Source organism: Lachancea thermotolerans, assembly GCF_000142805.1.
Source record: "Lachancea thermotolerans CBS 6340 chromosome F complete sequence".
Taxonomy (NCBI): Eukaryota; Fungi; Ascomycota; class Saccharomycetes; order Saccharomycetales; family Saccharomycetaceae; genus Lachancea; species Lachancea thermotolerans.
This window is the reverse complement of record NC_013082.1, coordinates 627,290-648,892: the sequence shown is the minus strand read 5'-3', so window position 1 is coordinate 648,892 and position 21,603 is coordinate 627,290. Positions and strand designations below refer to the sequence as shown.

General features: G+C 48.1%; 13 protein-coding genes and 2 non-coding genes across 15 annotated transcripts; 4 read left to right on the top strand and 11 right to left on the bottom strand.

The window, feature by feature from the left end:
• Positions 1 to 59: 59 nt before the first annotated feature.
• KLTH0F07502r lies at positions 60 to 159 on the bottom strand. Its single transcript is given in 2 exon segments — positions 60 to 103; positions 123 to 159. It is a non-coding gene; the product is annotated as a tRNA-Leu (tRNA).
• Positions 160 to 482: 323 nt separating this feature from the next.
• On the top strand, positions 483 to 4,721 carry BUD4 (Bud4p; the record flags this gene model as incomplete). Its single annotated transcript, XM_002554482.1, has 1 exon — positions 483 to 4,721. One exon carries the CDS (start codon positions 483 to 485, stop codon positions 4,719 to 4,721), a length of 4,239 nt encoding a protein of 1,412 aa, XP_002554528.1.
• A 98-nt stretch (positions 4,722 to 4,819) lies between these two features.
• FIP1 (cleavage polyadenylation factor subunit FIP1) lies at positions 4,820 to 5,656 on the bottom strand (the record flags this gene model as incomplete). Its single annotated transcript, XM_002554481.1, has 1 exon — positions 4,820 to 5,656. One exon carries the CDS (start codon positions 5,654 to 5,656, stop codon positions 4,820 to 4,822), a length of 837 nt encoding a protein of 278 aa, XP_002554527.1.
• Positions 5,657 to 5,939: 283 nt separating this feature from the next.
• On the top strand, positions 5,940 to 6,326 carry FYV4 (mitochondrial 37S ribosomal protein mS41; the record flags this gene model as incomplete). Its single annotated transcript, XM_002554480.1, has 1 exon — positions 5,940 to 6,326. One exon carries the CDS (start codon positions 5,940 to 5,942, stop codon positions 6,324 to 6,326), a length of 387 nt encoding a protein of 128 aa, XP_002554526.1.
• Positions 6,327 to 6,367: 41 nt separating this feature from the next.
• On the bottom strand, positions 6,368 to 7,000 carry HNT2 (bis(5'-adenosyl)-triphosphatase; the record flags this gene model as incomplete). The annotated part of the gene is made up of 2 exons (XM_002554479.1): positions 6,368 to 6,862; positions 6,947 to 7,000. 2 exons carry the CDS (start codon positions 6,998 to 7,000, stop codon positions 6,368 to 6,370), a joined length of 549 nt encoding a protein of 182 aa, XP_002554525.1.
• A 63-nt stretch (positions 7,001 to 7,063) lies between these two features.
• On the bottom strand, positions 7,064 to 8,374 carry PFU1 (Pfu1p; the record flags this gene model as incomplete). Its single annotated transcript, XM_002554478.1, has 1 exon — positions 7,064 to 8,374. The coding sequence occupies one exon, from the start codon at positions 8,372 to 8,374 to the stop codon at positions 7,064 to 7,066; it is 1,311 nt and encodes a 436-aa protein (XP_002554524.1).
• A 537-nt stretch (positions 8,375 to 8,911) lies between these two features.
• KLTH0F07370r lies at positions 8,912 to 8,984 on the bottom strand. The gene has a single exon. It is a non-coding gene; the product is annotated as a tRNA-Val (tRNA).
• Positions 8,985 to 9,102: 118 nt separating this feature from the next.
• Positions 9,103 to 10,863, bottom strand: KLTH0F07348g (KLTH0F07348p; the record flags this gene model as incomplete). Its single annotated transcript, XM_002554477.1, has 1 exon — positions 9,103 to 10,863. The coding sequence occupies one exon, from the start codon at positions 10,861 to 10,863 to the stop codon at positions 9,103 to 9,105; it is 1,761 nt and encodes a 586-aa protein (XP_002554523.1).
• Positions 10,864 to 11,196: 333 nt separating this feature from the next.
• PMT7 (putative dolichyl-phosphate-mannose--protein mannosyltransferase) lies at positions 11,197 to 13,170 on the top strand (the record flags this gene model as incomplete). The annotated part of the gene is made up of 1 exon (XM_002554476.1): positions 11,197 to 13,170. One exon carries the CDS (start codon positions 11,197 to 11,199, stop codon positions 13,168 to 13,170), a length of 1,974 nt encoding a protein of 657 aa, XP_002554522.1.
• Positions 13,171 to 13,180: 10 nt separating this feature from the next.
• On the bottom strand, positions 13,181 to 13,627 carry SRB7 (Srb7p; the record flags this gene model as incomplete). The annotated part of the gene is made up of 1 exon (XM_002554475.1): positions 13,181 to 13,627. The coding sequence occupies one exon, from the start codon at positions 13,625 to 13,627 to the stop codon at positions 13,181 to 13,183; it is 447 nt and encodes a 148-aa protein (XP_002554521.1).
• Positions 13,628 to 13,762: 135 nt separating this feature from the next.
• Positions 13,763 to 14,299, top strand: VMA22 (Vma22p; the record flags this gene model as incomplete). Its single annotated transcript, XM_002554474.1, has 1 exon — positions 13,763 to 14,299. One exon carries the CDS (start codon positions 13,763 to 13,765, stop codon positions 14,297 to 14,299), a length of 537 nt encoding a protein of 178 aa, XP_002554520.1.
• A 210-nt stretch (positions 14,300 to 14,509) lies between these two features.
• On the bottom strand, positions 14,510 to 15,643 carry GIC2 (Gic2p; the record flags this gene model as incomplete). Its single annotated transcript, XM_002554473.1, has 1 exon — positions 14,510 to 15,643. The coding sequence occupies one exon, from the start codon at positions 15,641 to 15,643 to the stop codon at positions 14,510 to 14,512; it is 1,134 nt and encodes a 377-aa protein (XP_002554519.1).
• A 232-nt stretch (positions 15,644 to 15,875) lies between these two features.
• Positions 15,876 to 16,532, bottom strand: KLTH0F07238g (KLTH0F07238p; the record flags this gene model as incomplete). The annotated part of the gene is made up of 1 exon (XM_002554472.1): positions 15,876 to 16,532. One exon carries the CDS (start codon positions 16,530 to 16,532, stop codon positions 15,876 to 15,878), a length of 657 nt encoding a protein of 218 aa, XP_002554518.1.
• A 261-nt stretch (positions 16,533 to 16,793) lies between these two features.
• Positions 16,794 to 17,675, bottom strand: RPP1 (RNA-binding RNA processing protein RPP1; the record flags this gene model as incomplete). Its single annotated transcript, XM_002554471.1, has 1 exon — positions 16,794 to 17,675. The coding sequence occupies one exon, from the start codon at positions 17,673 to 17,675 to the stop codon at positions 16,794 to 16,796; it is 882 nt and encodes a 293-aa protein (XP_002554517.1).
• Positions 17,676 to 18,327: 652 nt separating this feature from the next.
• SUM1 (Sum1p) lies at positions 18,328 to 21,117 on the bottom strand (the record flags this gene model as incomplete). Its single annotated transcript, XM_002554470.1, has 1 exon — positions 18,328 to 21,117. The coding sequence occupies one exon, from the start codon at positions 21,115 to 21,117 to the stop codon at positions 18,328 to 18,330; it is 2,790 nt and encodes a 929-aa protein (XP_002554516.1).
• Between the last annotated feature and the right edge of the window lie 486 nt (positions 21,118 to 21,603).

Genomic DNA, 21,603 nt, shown 5'->3' with positions numbered 1-21,603 from the left:
GAAGAAGGGTTGCGTTTGAGCCCAGAATCACGTGACTGGGGCGTAAGGTGCAAAAATGATGAGAGCTACGAGATTCGAACTCGCGAATCCGAAGATATCAGAATGTTCGATCATTTGAAGAACCTAAATCTGACGCCTTAACCACTCGGCCAAACTCCCTATTCGATGAAAGTGCTACAGAGATGAGGCAATATGTCGACTACTAGTAGCATGTGCTATGAGGAGAGGTGTCAGTTGCTTCTGGTGCCAAGTAGGTTTTGTGGAAGGAGCTAAAGTACGCGCCACTTTTGCAGAATCAGGAAGCAAGTGTGCGAGCGCTTCCTGCGCGCAAGCGCGTCTATAGGTCTAGTAGGACTTAGGGAAGTGTACGCGGCCCAGCGCACGGGCTCGGCGGCTCCCGCGCGAGCCACTGATAAGTATCAGTTTATATCACGTGATCTATCTGCGGGCGTCCATATTGGGAAGCGGGTTTCTCGTTTGGGATGGTTTCCGCTTTGGGGGTTCCGGCCCCTTTGTTTACATATTGCCTATTCCGGCTGCGGATCGCACTGGACGTCAACAAGCGCCTGAGCCATGGGAGGTGTCTGGAGCGTCGCTACCTGAACTTAGCTCTTCGTTTTCCACACGCCAACAGCTATTTTCTGAGTTCCCAGAAGGGACTTGCGCTCAGCATTGCACGCCTTACAAGCCCGCGACTCCACAAAATGTTTCTGGACCAAAGCGCCACCGCTCAGAGCGCGTCTGCCACAGTGGACTCGCTGCTGAGCGAAATCGAGCACGAGATCCCAATCCACGCCAAACGGCAGATCCCGCTGCAAGAAATCGGCGACGACACAATGGAGGAGATCGTGCGCTACAACACCAGGTCTAACTCCAGCGCCGCCGCGGTAGACCCCGACACGGAGCCGCTGCACTCCCTATTGGAAAACGGCAATCGCAAGTCAGTTATGTTCAGCGACGATTTCGAGCTGCACGAGTACTCCGCGGTCGACGACGCCGCAGCAGGCTCTGCACCCGCGTCGCCTGTTGTGTGGGACCTTGCCCCGCTTCCGCAAGTGCGCGCCGGCGCGGGCAGCGCAAGGAAAACATCGCTGCACCTTGAACGCGACCACTCCGATACCGAGACTGACAGCGAGGACCAAAGTCTCAATGAGACCTTCCAGCTGGGACATGCCGAGCTCAGAGCCAACACGGTGTCAAACATGGACGAGCGGCTCGCCCACGTATATGACAACCACCACAGCTCGCTAAACGTGCCAAGGCTCAAGGAAATGGTGAACGACATTGACCAACAGGCCAACTTCCAAACAACCTCGGAGGTGCATACGCAGCCGCTCAAAATCACCTTCGAATCCACGCGGCCGCTAATCGACAGTAGCGACGACCCGCAGATGCTCGAGTTTGAGCTGCAGTCGAGGGACTCCGACGATCAAGCGTTCACTTCCGCCCAACATTCGCCCTCAAAAATCCCTACAACTAACACCATACGCATTAACAGGCTGAGCACCGCCGAGCCGCTGACGGCGTCAGGGAGATTATCATCAGGCTCTTCCGTGGATGAAAGCGAGACAGATCTTGAGACTACCATGAGGCAGGACAAGTTCCAGCTTCTGAGGACGTCAGCGCCCCCAGATCTCTCTAAGCCTCTCAATGCCCACAGCTATCATGTGTCTAGCAGGAGCTTGCTTTCGCACAACGCGGATAACAATTCCCGGGCCTTCAGCATGGCCACCACTGCAGATGAGTTTCAATCTGCCAAAGAGAGCATTAGCTGCGACATGTCGGCAGACGAATCTCAGAGCAACTACTCCGTAGAGGACTTGCAAATATCCACTGGCATGGTACGAGAAGATGATACTTTAGGGAGCATTACCCAATCTATGCAGTCTGACATAAAACACTCGCATTCGCTCGGGGCAAGTGGTGCCGATGGATATCCTCCTTCACTACCGCCATTGAACACATCCTATGTCGACCGCATCAGCAAATCCGGCTCTACCTCCACAGTAAAGATCACCTCTCTTCAAAACTTGAAAGGACACATTTCAGAAAGTGACACAGAGCGGTATGATGATGAAGAGGCGGAACAAGGGAAGTTTAGTTCAAGCCCTGGGTCTGACAATGAAAACGATGAGCCAATCCCGTTCACTCGAACCAGCTGCCACTCTTCGATTAACCGAAGCAGTTCGGCGCATTCGTTGAGCAATACATCTGCGAAAGACATTGAGTTGACGAATAACTCTGCAGAACCGCTACAAAAAGCAGAACAGACAGAACCCCAAAGTGCCAGGGACAATAGCAGCGAGGCTGCTGATACAGCCTCAATGCATTCTGGTGCATCAGCATCGGGCATCCCAAATCAGTTGCAGGATACAAGAATAGTTTCCAATAACTTCAGCAAGCTTTTTGACGAGGATGCGATTTTCGGAGACTTAGAAGAAACCTCCAATGACTCCATCGACATTACCAGTTCAGTTAAGCCCTCGGACTACTTGTCAATCTGGCGTTCTCAAGAAGTGAACACTAAGTCTTCGCCAACTATCAGCGCCAATTCTCAGTTTTCACAGCAATCAAGTGGCACTGCTGGCTCCTCTATATCTATGCACTCAAATTTCAAGCTCAAGCCCAGGATTATAAGCAGAAGCAGGATATGTTACCCTCCTCCTAAATCTGAGAATGCCTTCAAGCTGAGAGATATCTGCTCAGTCCCTCAAGCAAGTGGAATTGGCATTTTGGATCCACTTCGGCTGAAACCAAAAGTTTCTAGAGAGATCTCTGTGGACCTTAAATTGGCTTCTGTAACCCAAAGTCCTCGAGAGCTGAGCCATGACGCACTTCAAGAGAGTACATGCGTGTCCAGAGACGCTGATGCGAACACGGATAACAGTGAAGAGCCAGCGTCGCGGGAGACCAATATTCTTACTGTCGAGAAAAATCAACCCGAAGAGCCCATGACGCCAGTAAAGGAAAAGCGCGTTGCATCTGTAAACCTCAGTTTACCTGATATTTCCGGCGACAACTTTGACGTCTCTAAGGAGCTCGGAGATGTTCTCGGGACACTCAATCATGATGAAATGTCTTTGAAGCAAACTAGCGCTGGCAAAAATAGCGACTCTCTAGTCTATGACATCTGGGACGAGAACAACTACCAGAACGGCGTTGAACTTGAGCTTGATGACCAAGATGAAAAACAAACCAAGGAAATATTTAATGGAGGAGTCTTGACGAAATTGTTGAGCCAAGATTCAAAAGCTGTAGACGAAGATGGTGAGCAAAGGCCGAAGGGTGGCCTGGGTCTATTGAGGAATACTGACAGCGATGTCGCCGTGTGCAGAGCAGATAGCATAAAGGGGCTTGATGTCATTAGATCTGCTTCAAGCGATTCCGTACAGCATAGCTTCGAGCACTTCAAACAACCCCACACACCATCCCCAATTAAGGCATCTCACATTGACAGTCCATTTAAAATTGTTAGGGCAAGAAAGCTGATAAACAATAAAGTTATTTCGCCCGACTCAATTGCCAAAACTGAGCTGTCCACTGAAGCTGCATCTTCAGAACACGATGTTTCAATATCGGGCAGTAATAAGACCGTTGTTAACGAAGAAAGGGAAAAAGAGTCACTATTTACAGCGGACCCTGCTCTATTAGAAGACCTCGGCAAGTTTTACATTTTTGTCAAATCAATTCAAAAGTTGAGGCTAGAAGACATTGAAAGACATAGTCCTGAGGTTTCCTTGGAGCTTGATAACGGCACACATATAGTACAGACTCCCTGGCAACCCCTGAAAAAAGAGGGCATTCAAGTTAAGCAAGAATTTGAACTCATAATGAAGAATGAAGAGCTCGGAACTACCTCTCAACTCGTAATCACTGTCAAATGCAGGTATAAAAGACCACAAGCGGAACTCGTAGAAGTTATCGAGCGCATTCCTATTAAGAAGAAAGTGCCTTTCGGAAAGACAAAGTACACAACAAACAAAAAATATGTGCAGAAGAAATTGGACTTCGATGCATGGGACCTCAAATTTGCTCAAGATGGTTCTTTTGCCCGTTGCACTGTACCATTGAGGTCAGATGTTTTGAAGCAAACGTCGTATACACAGAAATCGTATCGGTTCTCCCTTTATAACGAGTGGGAAAGGCAAAAGAATCCTTCTCAACAACAGGCAAAATTATGTGAGCTTCCACGCAAGCCTGCTTATGAAGTAGGAGAAGTCACCCTAGAAATGTGCTTTCTTCCTCGGACCTCAAAGCACGAAAAGTTTCCAAAAACGTTGAAACTAGCACAGGACGTGGTTGACAAGTACAATGAGCAGCAGAGAATAAATTTCCAGGGTTATCTGTGGCAAGAAGGTGGTGATATCGATTGTTTGCTGCAGAAGCGCTACTTTGTTTTAAAAGGAACTCAGCTTGTCGCACATCATGAGATCACGAAAAAGCCGCAAGCCCTGATTAATTTACTGAAAGTCGTTAGTGTCGTGGGCGAGGGCAAAATAACTGAAGACAACATCAAAAAGGTGCGCAACTTCACGGACATTGTGCTTTTCAGTGAGTGCTTCAAGTTAATCTTCGAGAATGGCGAGGTTATCAACTTGGATGCAGAATCAGCGGAACTCAAGAGCAAATGGACTGAACTGCTTACTCGTGTAGTTGAGTTAAACAAGTTTCATCAGCCATGGGTAAAACACTTTTCGAACAACCGTGCCATGGACGTCTAAGAACGCATTTGCGATGTTCCCCCACAACAATGAAGGACTAGGATGATATATACGCGAATCATTAATTAATATAATATACAGAGTTATTCTAGCAGAAGCTACTTTTTTTGCTGTGGGTTCATATTGTTCATCATGCCAGGGAATGGGAAAGGAAATCCGCCAAACATGGGGGGCATGCCCATGGGGAAAGCAGGTGGAGCCATAGCCGCTGGCGCATTTTCCTGTCCCATACTGTCGGACCCTGAGTCGTTGAGCTTTCCTTGCTGTTGCAGGGCCAGTAGCCCCATAAGCATTTTGTGGGGATTGTACTCTGCGCGTAGCTTTTCTTGTTTATGCAGGTACTCCATCCACGTTTGTTCGTTGAAACCGTAGTTAAAATAGTCACTGATATTTGCGCCTGGCTGCCTCCACGGTTTTTCTTTGAGAACCTCTGGGTCAATGTCTGTTATTGGCTGGTCGCCAAGCTTGCCAACTGCGTTGAGGTCGATGGCCGGTAGACGCTCAGTCCCAGGAGCGGCCGAGGTTCCTGCGTCCGCATCAACTGCAGCTGTACTCAGCCCTGCAGTGGCTTCCGTCTCCACAGCAGCGGAGCCTATATTTGTAGCAGGGGGTGCGATCGTTGTTGGTTTTGGTCCTGATGCGGCGGTTGCAGAGTCTTTCTTGGAATCCAGCTTCGAGCTATCCGCCCCGACACCGATGATGAATTCGACGTCAGAGTCCTCGTCTGACTCTTCATTTTCGCTAGAATTTTCATCGCTACTACTGCTCGAGGCCGCATTATCCTCAGTGCTGTCTACCTTGGGCTTCTTGGTTTCCTCTTCGTCATTGGGTTGCGTTAGCGGTCTCTTATTCTTGTTCTCAGAAGGTGACACAGCTTCCGCCCCTTCTTCATCTGAGCCATACAAAAACCGCTCGTCCTCGTCACTAGAGTTCATTTCCAAAAGTCCGGGAACGCCTTTTACTACCTCTCCACGCTCTGTTCCGACTGAAATCCAGGTTTGAAGCTTGAGCTTCTTGCCATTCGTATGTATCCAAAGTTTATGTTGCACGTGATGCGATTATAAACCCAATTTTGATTATGTCACATAACCGTCTAAAGTAATATGACACGTGACTGAGTTCATGGTGATTTGCTGAGATAAATTTCTGGAATGTCTATCATACTAATAATGGATGAATTAGATTTGATGAGCTTTGAAGTAAAAAAGAAGCGCCAAGATGATCGGCTCTGCTTGCGGAAGAAGGCTTTTTAGTTGCTCAAATGTTGCGCTGAGGGTGAACAAGGCATCCCTTAGAAAGATCCCTGCTCCAAACGGAGAACTAACTGATGCTGGAGCTTTCCTAAGCAAGATTGGGCGCAAATGCGAAGAGTTCAACGAAACATTCGAGAACAAGTGGGAAAACCTGTTTCACTGGGACTCTAAAGTTCTCAAAGAGAAGGGTATTCCACCACAGCAAAGAAAGTATATTTTGAGTCAGGTCGAAAGACTGCGGAAAAACGAGCCCATCAGAGAGATTAAAGAGGGAAAGAAGTCATTCTTTGGTGGTGAGCGCAAGCGCAAGGAGACGAAAGCGAAGCTGCGCGCCCAAGAACGCAATGCCTAGGCCCCAAAATTGCTTTATAAACTTGTATATAATAAAAATAGTCATTTCAGAGTAGGGTTGTTCTCCAGGAACCTAGCCAGCTCTTTACTCAGCTCTACGGCTTCCTGCTCCATCCTCTCTTCAGAAGACTCCACGCGTTGGTCGTCTGGTTTAGCCAGCTGTTTACGGCCCTCACGCCCACCTGAGCTCAGGTACTCCCTGCGACGCTCCTCCCACGATTCATAAGACCAGTTGTCAATCATCTCGTAGATTTTGTCACCCACGTTATTCGTACGGTAGCGAGGGATTATATGAGTATGCAGGTGGGGCACTGTCTGCCCTGCCTCTGGTCCGTCTTGGATTGCTATGTTGAGTGAGTCTGCCTTGTAATGGTGTTTAATAAACCTGTGTATCAGCTGGACAGTGTTGAAGAAGTCCTCATTCTCCTCCCTACTAAGATCCGCTAAGTTGACGACACTAGTCTTTAGCGGCACCACAAGTACATGGCCAGGAACTAGAGGCTTGAGATTGACTAAGGCGTATGAGTGCTTAGATTTCTGTTCTCATCACTTTAAAGTCAGTTTAGGCCCAAAAGAAGAGTGTGTTGCCAACATGATTTCCGATAATGGCTCCTAACATACGTAGAAGACTTGCTTCGTGACCAGGAATTTACTAAAATAGACAGCAGAGGTCATTGTGAGTTGTCGTTGGCGCACGTAGTACAACTTTGTGCCCTTTTAATTGTCAATGATTAATTTTTAAAAATAAGATATACGAAAGTCTGCATACTGATCTTCTAAGCAAGAAATCAGATCGTTAACGTCGCTACCTTTCAGATCCCAACCTAATTTTGAAGAAACACGTAAGGTCCGCAGATTTGGCAGTCTATCTTCTGCCAAAGCTATCGTAATATCATCTGGGTGAACCTTGAATGCTTGTCCCAAATTTCCACTGCATTCGAGCATGAGTGTACGTAGAGGACGCGGGCTGGGCAAGGGGGTCAGCATATATTCTGAAAAGGCCCATTTGGAGCAATAGTCCACTGGCAGCTGAAGGACCCGGAGGTTTGAGCAGTACCGGAACACCGCGTCTAGCGAACTCCCCTGGAGAGATGGCATTGGATAATGAAAGTGTAAGTGTGTTAATCGGTCTCCGATCTTAGCTAGAACTGTGTATACTGAGTGCTCATCTATCTGCGGACAAAATGCAAACTCCAGTTTCTTAATAGTGCGCGGGAATGTGATTTCGCGCACGAACTCATTGGTGATTCCACCACTTAGCTTGAGGTACTGAAGGTTCGGGGGCCACTCGAAGTCGCGAAATCCTTTGCAGTCCACAGAACTTCGGGGGAAAGACAGGTGTGTTAGAGAGCGAAACTCTTTAATAGCTGAAAACAGCTCTCCGAGCTGCACTGTTTCGGAGACCAGCCCCAAATCCAGGTATCTGAGATGGCGACACGACTTCAGACTAATTAAGGGCGCGTACCCAAAACTTGTTTGCGGAGCGATAAATGACTCAAGCTTTGGACTACAACGTCGCAGAAGCTTCGATACGTATGAGTTCTTGCCGCTCTGGATTATCATGGAGAGGTCAAGCTCCACCACGTTTTCGCCTAGCCGCTTCTTCCGATTGTTCACTACGGCGTCCACAAACTTGCTGAAGTTCCCACTGGAGAGCTTTGGTATCCTGTAGAGCAGTGGCACGCATATCGCGTACCAGTGCCAGCACACGGCTAGAAACTGCGGTTCAACCTGCTCGCATTGCTTCAGCACAAGCTCGAATATTTCCCACGGCAGAGCCATGTCCTCCGAATTTTCGGCATTCACCTGACGTGCCACCGGGGCAGGCGTAGGAGGCTTGATTTGAATGACTGACTCGGTGTCAACGTCGTAGTAATAAGTCCCCTGAGGAGTATGAAAAACGTCGCCATCCGCTCGGCTGCCCTTGATAATCTTGTTGTCGGCATCTTCGGACTCCGTGCTCGCCCCCCGGTTGCTAACAAATCCCTGACCACCAACGTATTTCCGGTAAGGTACTATGACCTTCTTCGGGCGTCTCTTGTTAGCCATGTCCGTAGGTCATCGCTGCCAACATAAGAATTACGTCTTGCCTACCGTAAGACTTAAAAACTTAGTTATCGATCCATATAAAGCAAATGTCCACGTGATATAGTGCCTTAGTGAACGTTCTCCAGACCCCAAGCAACGAACCGTAGCCAAGGGCATCCCGACGCTACGAGAGACTAGCCGGAGAAGAACTTCACTGATTTTTGGTTCCAAACTCGACCGGCGCGCTCGTTAAGGTTGTTTTTTTCCGAAAGGATCATCCTTAAAATTGTGAGCTTGAAATATCTACTCTGCTCTTTTATGTACGCTCACTGACGGCGGCTTTAGACTATCATTCCCAGAGCAGGTTTGTGTTGGGAAAAGTGTAATCGCTCGCTAGCACGAAGGCGTTGCGGCATTAACACTATCATTATATAGGTTTTAATTTGAGCGCGTTACACTCGAAATGAATTAAGGGACAACGCTTGCTGTTGCCGCCTCCTAACCAGGCTATTAACCCGAGTTAGCTAGCTTTTTTGAGAAACACAAGCAAAAAATAAATGTTCTAACTGAGGTTCGAACTCAGGACCTTTGCCGTGTGAAGGCAACGTGATAGCCACTACACTATTAGAACAATTGTTATGATTGATACATTAATGTTAGGTAACAATGCTGACGCTGGGCCCATGCTTTGGGCAGTGAGCGCCTTGGTAGCGAGTAAGGATGAGCGTTACGGCCTCGCAAAAGAGCTATCAAACTGTCTTCTCAGGTCGACTTAGCTCTCTTCGATTCTGAGGTCCAATTATAAGCGATATTGACAGCAGCATAGCATATATGGCGATCTTGAAAACGAGTCGTAGCACCTTGAGGTACAAAGATAGAACGTAGAAGGGCAAACGTAGTACCCGCTGCGCTTTACTCGGTTCAGATGTAGCAGCCAATGGTTCTGGAGGGGCCACAACAGCAGCAGGTGAAACAGGTCGAATGGCGGAGAATGAGGGTTCGGCGATCTCTTTATGCTGGAGAGGGCTCTCGTAGGCTGCGAGAGCGTATGGCCCTAGGGGAGCATGCGGCTCGAGCGTTCCTTCAGGGTGAGTAGCGCTTGACCTCTCGATCGCTTCCAGCTTCACAGCTGCCCTGGGGGGACTGTTGCAAAGCGGAGACTGTTTGGTGCCAGCGTCCATTCCTGCGGTGTCCGAGGGACATGTTCGATCGAGTTGGTCGGCAATGAACTCAGTATCCTGTACGAAGCTCTCATGTTTGGCTAAAACATATAGCTCCAAGTGTTGGAAGGCGTCCTGGAAGAACTGAGACCACAGGCAACAAATCAGGATTACAAATTGAGCCGGAGAAAATGCCACTGCCATCAATGAAGAGTAAACCGGCCGGTGTGCAGTTTCAGTCGAGTTCGAGGTCACCCAGAAAAAGGCGAGTTTATGGATCAACAGTAGTCCTAGTGTTAAGACGACTGGTGAGACCAAAAGAACAACCAAGCTCGTACGGCGTAGGCGGCGGCTAAGTCTTTCGTGCCTCTCGCAAAGTTCCAGGAGTTCGCGGAACTCGCCGTCACGGCGCAAGTCAGGAACGTCCTGCCCAATCAAGCAAGAATTCCAGTATTGAGCCGCTACTTGGTAGAACCTCCACGGCGCTTTGGTTAAAGCTGGTATTGAATGTGTAGCTAGCCAGATTCCGGCAAGCTGTAGAACAAGGGCGTCTAGTTGAGGAAGCGTGAGGGTTGTGCTTTCCGGGCTGATTAACAATTGACACGTTCCGGTAAATGAGTAACCAATGTCTTCGGACGTCGCACATTGCGCTAACAAAAAGAAAGCTGCCTTCGCCAACAACGGCACTATGATCGCTTTTGGTAGGTACTCGATTGGCTCAGACACCTGCCGTACCGCTGGTTCCGGTGTCATCCGGCTGAGGCCTGTCTTAGGGCTGTGCTCGGTGTCCGCTTGTTCTTCATGATCTGTAGTGTAAGCGCCCGGCATTGGAGTCTGCCCCGTGAACTGATACTTACCTAATCGTTCGCGAATCCCCAGACACGCCTGCTGTGTATTCTTGATAGAGTGAGTGGCGTTTTCGATAACCTGTTTGATTCTGACCGAATTAATAGTATTAGGCCTTTCGAGATTATCCGCGGCAATGCTCCTGGAATCTTCGCTGTTATTATAGTACCATGGCTGCTTCCCTCTATTGAAGTTAACTTCACAACCGGGGTTTTCTGAATCGCATTCAAAACAATCCTTGGCTCCGCTCATGTGTCGCCTCGGAACTTTGACCGCTCTAGTGTCCCTCGGGTCAGAATGCTGATCGTCGTAAAGCAAGAGGGAATCCTTGATCCCGTCATAGTCAAGGGCCCTTCGAGTAAATAGGGAATCGCTTTTCTTACTGGAATGCCGGGTCCTCAGACGCCGCTCCAAATAGCTGTCGCTAAACTCCCTGGAATGCTCGGCCGCTGCCTCGGCACTGACTGGCGGTGGTTCTAAATGGACCTTGGCATACTTCATCATAGTGATTCAGTTGCAGACGTTGATGATACTTCGCCGCTCAAGTATATGGCATCAAGTTGGGAGGATAATTATTCTCTCATGTGTTTTGACGTTTTTGTGTCTGGAGGATTTAAGATAAATACTGAGATAAACTCTCAAAGACGATATAGTTGGGTTCTTAAGCTCCCGAATGAGGGCCGCTTACCGACGTAAATCGTGCTCTGTGGTGATTGCAAGCGAGCTTTCGATATCCTTATGGATACTCGAGATGCCTACTAGTGTTTGTCCTTATATTGAAAAAAAGCCTTGATTTACAAGAAAGGCGTATCGCAGCAGAAGTTAAAGAAGCCAGAAATGTGGCCTGGGGTGGTAAAACGTGGTCCATTCAGACCATACATTAGCTACGACGTGCCTGACCCGTCTTACGGGGCTAAGATTGAGCGAGTTGATGTTATCTACGCGGTAATTTTGGGGATCTCATTTGTGCTCAAGCAGCTTGCGGCCTTCGATTCTTCAGCGCAACAGACGCCCATGGAGAAAGACCTGATGGAGTCCGTCAACCACTTTAAGGAAAAGAATTTCTTTCTCATGTCGTTCCCGCCTTTGGTGGTTGAGATCATTGGGCTGTTTGCGTCAACGACGGGATCAGTTTCCATTGCGCTCCTCAGAAGGGCAAATCTGGCCATTGCTGCCCTAACCGTGTCAGCTTTCTACCTTGCACTAAGAAAATCAGATATTGTCCGTGTTGTTGCGATGGTCGCGGCTGCCGGGCTATCGCACTTGCCGTTATTTGCAGAAGAGAGTCTACATCTCTCTTTAAATGTCCCGCAACTTGCCCTGCTATCCTGCTGCTTGCTGAGTTGGAATTCATTCAAGCGCTCTCAAGCGTTTAGTCGGGGCTGGTATTGGAGCCTTACAATGTTGTCTACATTTTTGGCTTTTGCCAGCTCCATAAAGTTCGTGGGGGTAGTTACGTGGAGCTGGTTCATCATTCTGATTATCAAGCAGCTTTGGGAAATAGTAGGTGATGTGAATATCTCAACATGCAAGATACTGCGGCACACTGCATGGAGATTTGCGGCTGTTGTTTTTGTTCCCTTCGCATTTTTGGTTTCAACTTACTTTCTGCTGATTTCCAACTCTCGTGGTGCGTCCCTAGACCACTCAAGCTTAGTTTCTCCGTACTTCAAAAGCTGGTTCTTGCCACAGCCAATGCCACAGCCGGACGTTGTTTATTATGGCAGCAGTATTCTGATCCGCCATGCTCAGTCGCTTGGTGGGTACTTACACTCACACAACCACACATATGAAACTGGATCACAAGAGCAGCAGGTCACACTGGTCGATTTCTCTAACAACGGTGACAATGAGTGGATTATCGAGCCTTCTGATCAGAACTTGAATGCCGAAAAGCAACTAGAACCAGTCAAAAACGGAGCAGTCATAAGACTTAGACATAAGTCCACTGGCAAATTGTTAAGATCTTCTTCTGCAAAAGCGCCAGTTAGTGAGCAAGATTATGATCACGAAGTGTCGTGCACCGGGGACAACGACTACAAAGGGGATTCAGATGAATCTTGGAGGTTGAGATTCGAGCGTGGAAAGACCCCTCACGATGGATTACTGTGTCCTTTCACTATTTACTTCAGCTTAGAGAATGAAGGTCAAAGTTGTAAGCTCTTAAGCCATGATCAAAGGCTACCAGATTGGGGCTTTGGGCAACAAGAAGTCTTGTGCGTGGATTCTGCCTCTAAAGAACGCTCGCTTTTCTTTATCGACAGATCGAACCTTTACAAAGAAAGAGGTGCATACTTAACCTATCCAAAGCAGTCGAAGCTCAAGAGACTTTGGAATTTGAGCAGAGAATACATTAAAAGGCAGTACAAATACGACTACTATTTGAAAAACAAAGATGTCACTGAGGGAGTTAGCGCAGAGAACTGGATTTGGAACTCGTTCGACTCCGTTACTGTGAACTTCATTTGGTTTATACCTCTCGGTTGCGTGGCGATGTATGTGATGACAGAAATTACACGGTGGATCACTTGGAACCCGTGGGCTGCTGCGACTCCAGAGCTCGAGTCCGAAAAGCGTTGCTACTTAGATAGTTGCTTGGAACTTTCCATCGGATGGTTCATGCACTACCAAATTTTCACGTGGAGTAAGCACCAAAACCTCACGCTCGCGCAGTATCTTCCAAGCTACCTGCTCAGCCTGTTGGTCGCAGCGCATACCGCGAACTATGTCTGGAGGCACAGTAAATTAGGGCGCCTGGCCCTGGTTCTGTTCGCGCTCTCTGCCGGAGCTTTGACATTACAGTGGGCTTGAACCGTGGTTCTTAGGGTCCTTCTTCATGGTCGCTCCTTGGAGCTGGCTTTCGCGCATTGGCGATGCCTACTGTGAAATCAAAGATCATTTCCTCAACCTTTCGCTGCAGTTCCTCCTTTTCTTTGATGGCCTCAATCTTTCGGTCTTCCATCTTGACCAATTGGTTCTGCAGACTCTCAATCCTATGCATTTGCTCTTCAGCTGAAACATCAACACCGGGCAAGGAATCTATAAGCTTTGTAATTTGTCTAGTCTTCAGTATCAGGTCAGTTGAGAGCTCGTCCATTGTATTTTCAAACTCTTCCTTGGATGCTATGTTGGCTTGAAGGTCTGTCATCTTTTCTTCACCGCGCGCAGGTTCAAAGTCATGATTCTTGTCAATATAATTAAGAGTAGCGCAGAACTGTTCCATCATCTGGTCCAGGCATATCTGCAGTTGAGTCAATCTATCCGCCATCCTGATCTTTGTAGTAAATGCTCAAAGCTAAGTAAACCTTCAGATTTCCGAGATTAAACTGAATATGAAAAGCTTGGTGAATTGAAAAAATAGAGTGAGACCTAAAGTTAGGGTACGAGACACGATATCAGCAACATGAGCCATGTCAGCAAGCCAGGTTTGAGCGAAAGCAATTCAGTCGAGCTACTTAAACAACTTGAAGCCTATGATTTTTTACTTGAGCAACTTCAGGCCGGCTTCAGCGCTGGCTTCTACCAGTTGAGCAGAGCTAATTATCACAACAAAGATACAATAAGAGGGCGTTACGGAAGCGACTATTGGGATCAGACATTCAAAGGAACCCAGTTTATAACAGCTCAAGGGCCGAAACTGGCACGTCTGCCAGAATCTCAGGTTCTAGAGATACTTGAGTCCGAGGACGAGTCGAGCAGTGAAAGTGACGAGAAGGACGAAGTATTGAGGAAGCGCAAGGAGGGCCAGTCATCAGAGCGTAAGAAGGCGGGCCTCAAAAAAAGGCTTCCTGACCCGCTCTTGATGTTTGGAGGGGCACTATCCATACCATCGTCTTTACGGCAGTGTCAAAGTAGCTTTAAGGGTTCCATAGAGTCGGTCATCGAATTAGCGAACTGTCGAAGAAGGATAGAAGAATTGATATCAAATACACAAGACTGATCATGAATTTCGTCGATAATACAACACTGTATATTTAATTACTAAACGCCCAAAAGTGAATGACTAAAGTTAATGCAAGAATGACAAGTAGAGGAGAAACTATGCTAAACGAATGATGGCATTGGCAAGGCCTGAGCCCGCTAATAATTTGGTTTCGTCTCTCTAATGAATGCTGGAGTTGTGGACAGAAGCTAAAAAGGGCTTCCAGAGCTAAACCTCAAAAGTTTCCGTGTCTTTGTCCCAGACAGAGTTGCGGTTCGCCGCGCTGGAACGCTGGCTGAACGAAAACTCACTAGGCTCCTGGAGTTCGGAGCTATTCTCGCTCTGTTGGTGGTAGCATAATAGCACTTCATCAACTGATTTCCGCGTTCTTGGTGTATCCAAGAAGGATGCGCGCTGCTCTGAGATGGGCGAAAATACTAACTGTGAATCGGATTTTCTTCTGGAGCTGGCACTGGGAGGCATAGGACACTTGGCTTGTATCATGGTTTCTAGCAAGGCGCCTGTGTCGGCGGGCGACTCCCATGTAAATTTGTCGTGCTGTTTGGAGCACATTTCTGGAGTTTTGATTTCCACTAAACTGTCCTCCAGGACAGTGGGGAAATCATAGTTCTTCAAAAACTCGACTGAAACACTGCTAGCATCTGATTTATTATATCTATGCTTCAAGTGCATCTTCTCGAGGTGGTCAAGCTTCTTCAGGGACCTGCACGAGTCGTCGCCACCTACAGAGGTTGCCATTGTTGATGTAGACACTATCCGAGCAGATCTGCTAGAGTACTGAGAAGAGGCTATGGAGCTAGAACGACGCAAGGCGGATAAGCTTGAGCCAGCAGACCTTTGCCTGGCTTGGAGAGGCTGCTGGCTTGGCGCACTCTCTGTGACGAAGGCTTTGTTGAGCAACGCAGGGCTAGCCTCAACATCGCAAGCCAACTCTTCGCCTTCAAACACGTTTTTCAGGTCAGCATGCGATATGTGTTGGAAATTGTATGGGACTGAGATTTTTGCATGGCTCGAACTGCCGCGTGTCTCTTTCATCTTGAAGAGACTGAAAAGCTTCCCAGTTTTTTTTTTTGACTTCAAAGTGCTTGAACCGTGCATTTTGTTGAGAGGTTGTTTCTTATTATGGCTAGGTTTATAGGCAGCTGGAAGTAGCGGTGGAAGCTCGATTTTTTCCTTGTTGTTCAAGAGTGGTTTGTTGCTGTTGATGAGTACCACGTCAACGTGGTCTTCGCCGTCGGAATCCATCAGATGTTGGGCTTGAAGCCCGTACAGTTTCTCCGCCTCTTGATCCTCGTCGATCCAGATCGACTTCATCTGCGGGAGGTTAACTTGTAAAGCCATAGTTAGTTGTTCCTCAAGGTTATCTTCGTTTCAGGCTCTCTGCTCTTGGTTTCTCTTATATCGGGCCTCACTATGCAAACCCAAACCACATAAAAGCTTGGGGCGATCTTTTATAGCGCTGCCAGATCATTGTTTCGAACTGTAGTATCGCTTCCACTTCAAGTAAGATCACGAAAACTGCGATAATGATAAAAAAAATTGCCTAATTTGAGTTTGACGCGACATGCATTCCCTAGAGTCCGTGGTGGTAACCGTCCTCTTTCCAAGGTGCCTCAGGGTCGGCGCTAGTGGAATTAGGGGCATCTTCATCTAGACGCGTCGCTTCGTCCTCGAGAATTCCTCCACTGATGGTGAGCAAATTAAAGGACCTTTCAACCATGTCTGAGAATTCGAACACCTGGGAATCCGCGTCGCGAATTGTGTAGTTCAAATCGTCTTGCACGCCAACATCACAGGACGCGATAGTTCCTTGTGAGTAATCCGCGTCCGTCATGGGAACGGGTTCCTCGCAAGGCTGCTTGCAAGGATGTTCGTACCAAGGCCCCGAGTAACCCACGAAGTCCTCTTCGTTCCGAAGAAGAAGGTGCCGGAATGGGCGCTCCTGTATCTCGCTCACCCCCAGTGGGATGAGAGAGGGCCCACTGCTTTCTGCAGCTTCTTTCTCGATTTCTGATAGTACACGCGTCAGCCTGTAGATAGCCATGTCAGTCTCCCCCTTTGCGTAGTCAGAGCCCGCCTGCTCTATAAGGTTAGCCACGGAATAATTCAGAGACTGGCGGCTGTATCCATCCCTCGCAGGCTTTTTCTGCACGGCCGCGCGGGCGCCACGCTTTAGAACAGAAATCTCGCTTACACGCTTTCTGAGCTTCCGGACTCTTTCAAATGCCATGGTGCCGGTGCTTCTTTACAACAGTTCGGGTTATAATACTGTTCTAGCCGCTACAAGCAAATCCAAATTTTCGCGTTTCTTTCAAGAATGCACTCCTTCTCGCCTTGTAACAATTGGCGTATCAAGCAATTGTTTCCCCTGTAAGTAATTCTCCAGTAGTTGGATTTGATGCTCCCTAGGAAGTGAACTGTATCCTTCTTCGTTTTAGCCGCCAAGGTGATCCAATGTTCTCAATAGAAGTAACTATGTACGTAGTTGATGCTATACCTTGGCCTTTTTAGCTACGCTGCCCGATTCAGACTCAGCTCGGCTGTGTGGACGCTTGACGATCTTGACTAGTTTTTCCTTATCAATTGTTTCAGTTTCGTTTACTATGTCAGTATCGCTTCCCCCTCCCACAACAACCGTTTGTTTGTAGCTCTTGGTGCGCAGCCTACCATTCAACAAAACTAGAGCCGGCAGGTCCGTCATAGCTTTAGAACACTTGTCGCTGTCAAGTCCAAGAAACTTTATCAAGCTCGTGACTCCGAGCACGTTCCGGCATTCTAAAGGTCTTTCTGCGCCACTGCTAATTACGATACCGCGGGATCTGGAGCTTCTGATAACGCTTTTGACGTTTTGAATAAACTGACGACGAGACTGCATATCCCTGAGTGCATTGGCGTACACTATCTCTAGCTTTACGCCACGAGCGACGCAACTGCATATGCTTTTGTGTTTCAGGTACGCCGGCAGCCGTTGTTTGTATTGAAATGTCAGAATATCAATATCAAGATTCGTCGTGGCTAGCGTGAGGGCTCTTTCACTTACCGGCATCGCAGCAACGATATCGAACGCCTGAGATATTTTGGATAGAGATTGTCCTTTCGAAGGATCGTCGACGATAAGAGTGATACGTGAATATATCTTGAGGCCTGTCGCTTTCATCAACCCTCCAAAGTTCTCGTCGATTTTAATGGGGTTCAACTCTTTGGGGGATGAGGGGAACTTGTCTGTATGATGGACCGTGAAATTTAGGGCGACGTGGGTGTATCCTAGCGTATGCAGAGTTTCCAAAGTAGAAGAAACATTTTGAATTTGAGACGCAGTTGGGGTGTCCCCAAACGTTTTTTGTGGCCACGGAACGTTTAGGTCAACAAGCATTTTGCCTTGATATTGATTCCTATGCTCATCGCGCCTCCAGTCAATGTCTTAAAGACAGAATTTTTTTAGCAGGTGATGATCACGTGGATGTCGTTGAATTATACTCTGCTGTCTTGGTTCGCGAAAAGGTCAGTGGCTCAAAATGAGGCCTAAAGGCTTTGAAGCTTTTGTGTATTTCGAGCCTTCAGGCCGAGCATTATTTAGTTATAATAATGTGATCGCTATCTTCAAACAATTTAGGCTTCTTCATTTGAAATCTGGACTCACCTTGCCTAGCGAACGCCCCACAAAAAGGCTTCACGGAACCGCAACAAACCATAGAAGGGCAAGTTCGTAGGTTTCGGTTGAATCTTTCATGTATGCCTTCAAATAAAATGTTTGAGCCAAGCCAATTATAATGTTTTTCGTAAAGAAGACACTGTTACCAAAAACATGAAAAACCCCACGGGACTACCTTACCTTGTGGTGCAATTGATTAAGTTATGAGGGCTAAGGAAAAACATACCACCATATCTGGTGGTTGAGCATTTGGTGCTAAGACCTGATATAAAAAGCAGCTTTTGGTTAATACAAGAGTCCTAAGGTACACATGAGATAATCATTAATTTACAATAATACAAATTGCCGCAAATAGAAAAGGCTGAGAGTGTATTCAATTTTCGGTTGCTGAATCAGAGGGTAGATTGGGCATGGAGCTCGCCCTGATGTCACGATTCTCGGTTCCGTCTTCCAAGAAATCCAAGGCCAACACTTCATCAATGGCTTCATTAAAATTGTCCTCAGTTATAGAACCCCCAAGAACAGGCAGAGGCTGCCCTCTTGGAAACATCCATTCCCTCCACTGAGTATCGATGTTATCACAGAGCTCAAATAGTACCATTTTCAGAAGGGTGATGTGATTATAAAACCACGACACAGAGCGATTAATGAATATTCTGTAGTTCTCCATCTCCTTCACGGCGTGCATCATAGTAAACTCCGGAAACCCTCTTTTTTCTCTTGATTTGTCCCTCCAGAATTCGAAGAGTGCAAACAACGCTTTACGCCTTTGCCATGTCCTTTTAGACTCTCTGAGCTTAAGGCCTAGCCCGACAAGTCTGTTCTCCCACCGAAACTCCATGAGGAAATACTCGAGACTGTTGACATATTTCTCAGTAAGAACGATTTTGCTCAAAATTGCAGACGCAAACTCAGTTTCCTCTTTGATTTCAGGCTTCAGGAAGTAAGCGTTGATTCTGTCTTGTTTTGTAAGCTCAGCGTAGTCCTCTTGACTCATAGTTAGGCGTATAAGATCATCCTCCTTAGATTTAAATTTAAATTCCAAGTAAGTTCCTGTTGTAATAGGCACCTCGCGGTCAGATTTGCGGTAGAAATAACCGTTTCTGCAGATAAGCTCAACAGGGGATGCTAATAATAATGCTGTGGAATTATCACCGCTGCTGCTGCTGTTGGCAGGACGGCCCCTGTTGTCCTTCTTCTCCGGAAGCATCGGGATCATCGAACGGAAGTCGCGCTTCTCCTCATCATCCAGCTTCTCCCTTTTATTTGGAAATTCAGGATCGAATCCACCTTTGTAGATATCAGGCAGCTGGCGCTTGTTCGATGACCCGGAGTCGTCAACGTCCTCATTGAGCATCGACAAAATCCCAACTTTTCTGGGCACAACACCTGGGTCTGGCGTATTAAAGCTTGAAGAAACTGCTATAGAGGCCAGCATAGGCTCCTCAGTTGGTTCATTAGTTGCCTCAGAGTGGGGCGTTCCCTCACGACCGTCTTCATGGGAAGAAGGACGGGATTCAAGGAAATTCTCGGAACTGTTTCCACGGAACTCCTCCCTCATTACAACATCGTGCTCTGATTGAGCCGAACTATCTTGGGAAACGGGCAAGAAGGCAGGATGCTGTCTGCTTTCGCTAGAGGAAGGCGGTTTGGGCGATGGTGTGTTGCCAACCATCGCGTTCGAGGCGGGCCCTGCAGAATCATAGCTGAACGCGGTCATTCTTTTCTTGCGCTCCTCTTCCCGCATGGCCCTAAGCAGCTCTTTGTTAGACTCCATAAACAGCTTGGCTTTGTTTCGATCGCTGTACTTCATCGAGACAAGCATTTGCTCGCGCGCATCGCGTCTACGTTCCAGTTCTTGCTGTCTCTTGATTTGAGCCTGCGTCAATGGGGGAGGTTTGTCCGAAGACTTGGTACTGGGGCGTCCTCTACCACGGTGAGTTTTCTGCTCGCCGTACAGTTCGTCTGCCCGCGTAGAAGAGGGGCCTGCCTGCATACCGTCATCTGAGGGCGTCGCTGGCAAGCTTTCCTCCTCCACCTTTGGCTCCTCGAAGGTGGAAAACTCAGTTTCGCCATCCCCCCCGGGGTTACTCTCTCCGTTATCCTTGCCTAAAGGCTGGGGTTGCTCGTCGCCCTGGTATCCAGCTCCCGCCTGGGAAGCACTTTGTGCCAAGGCTTCTCGCTTCTTCTCTGCCCAGTGGTTTCTCCTCTTTGGAGGTCTACCTGGGCCTCTCTTCTTGACAGGTGGTAGCTCCTGGTCAGGTGCGGACGAAGGCATGCTCCTGGTAGCCGTTCTGTTGACCGCCGTGGTTCCTGACTCCTCATTGGACGTGGCCGAATCAGAGTCCTGGAAAATACGCTTGCTGCGTGGAATTCCAACGCTGCTATCCGGCAGAGTGTCTTTACTAGTCATTGACAGGGCGGCTGCAGCGGAAGCAAGTCCGTTTCTTGTTTTTGGTGGTCTGCCTGGGCCCCTATGGATCTGTTGCGGAGGCGCCGAGGCAAGAAGTGTGTTATTTCTCGCGGCCTTGTTGAGGAACTGGGAAACCTGATCCAACTTTTCAAGCAGGTTGTTTACCGAGGAATCTGTGTTTACCTGGTTTCTGAGAAGGTCTTCTAGCTTGTTCTCGAGAACGCTTTGGTTGTGAGCAAGGCTTTTGGTGGCCGAGGTTAAGTTCCCAAGCACTTGGTTGAGGTCTTCGTCGTTGCTGCACACAGAAGTCTCGACTTGCTGAACCTTCTTTCCAAGCTGTGCAATAGCGTCAGAATGAAGCTGCACCTGCGATTGGATTGAGTGCAGGTCGCTGGGGCCGCGTTGCGCCGCGCTTCCGTTGTCGTTCTTTGACTCGCTATAGGTCGCAAGCACCGGCTGCTTCTCCACCGTCACGTGCTCTGAAGAGGCGACGGTTTCTCCGGGATGCTGCTCTGGACGTAATTCGGTCGCCTCAGGGCCGTGGCCTTCGTGTGCGTCCTTTACTGCTCCAGCTGCTGGACGTATCCCCGTTTCGGATTCCGTCTCTTGACCGCCGCTGTGCTTGTAGTTGTCAAGCTGCGCGCCGCTGCTGTTGTTTGTTGAAATACCGGCGTCTGCTTGGTTCGTGTGTTTTTCGTTTTTGAGTGTCGAAAGTGGCTCAAAAGAATTCTCTGGGGAAGCGAGTTCCATAGTCCTTTATAAGCAGGAACAGAACGCGTGCCGAATTTACCGGTCTCTTTCTCGACAGCGTCAACACTCTGCTGCTGTGGGGTACGACGTCTCAGTCAGTGTCTAAACCAAGAACTTTGCCAGTATAGTAATGTAGAAAAATTTGATCACTCTGTGCGCGCTGCACGTTGGATCAAAAAAAAGTCGAAAGGGGCGAACAATCCACTAAAATATGCGAGAGGAAAGTTTCCGTAGTGGCCACAAAAATCACACGTTAATTGAGAAGGGGCAGCTGGTCTTCACAGCACCAAAAGGCTTGTCTTTTTTGGCCAAGTGTTTGTAGAATTGAAGCTTGGGTGATAAGAAAATCTGTCGCGGCCAGAGATGGACAGTAGATTAATTTCGTTCTTTCGCACGGCGACAGTTTCTGCGAAAAGAGAGCTCGTAACTGTAAACTAACACGAACGAGGTCAACAAAAGAGGTTGTTCGGGAGTTTGTGGCGCGGA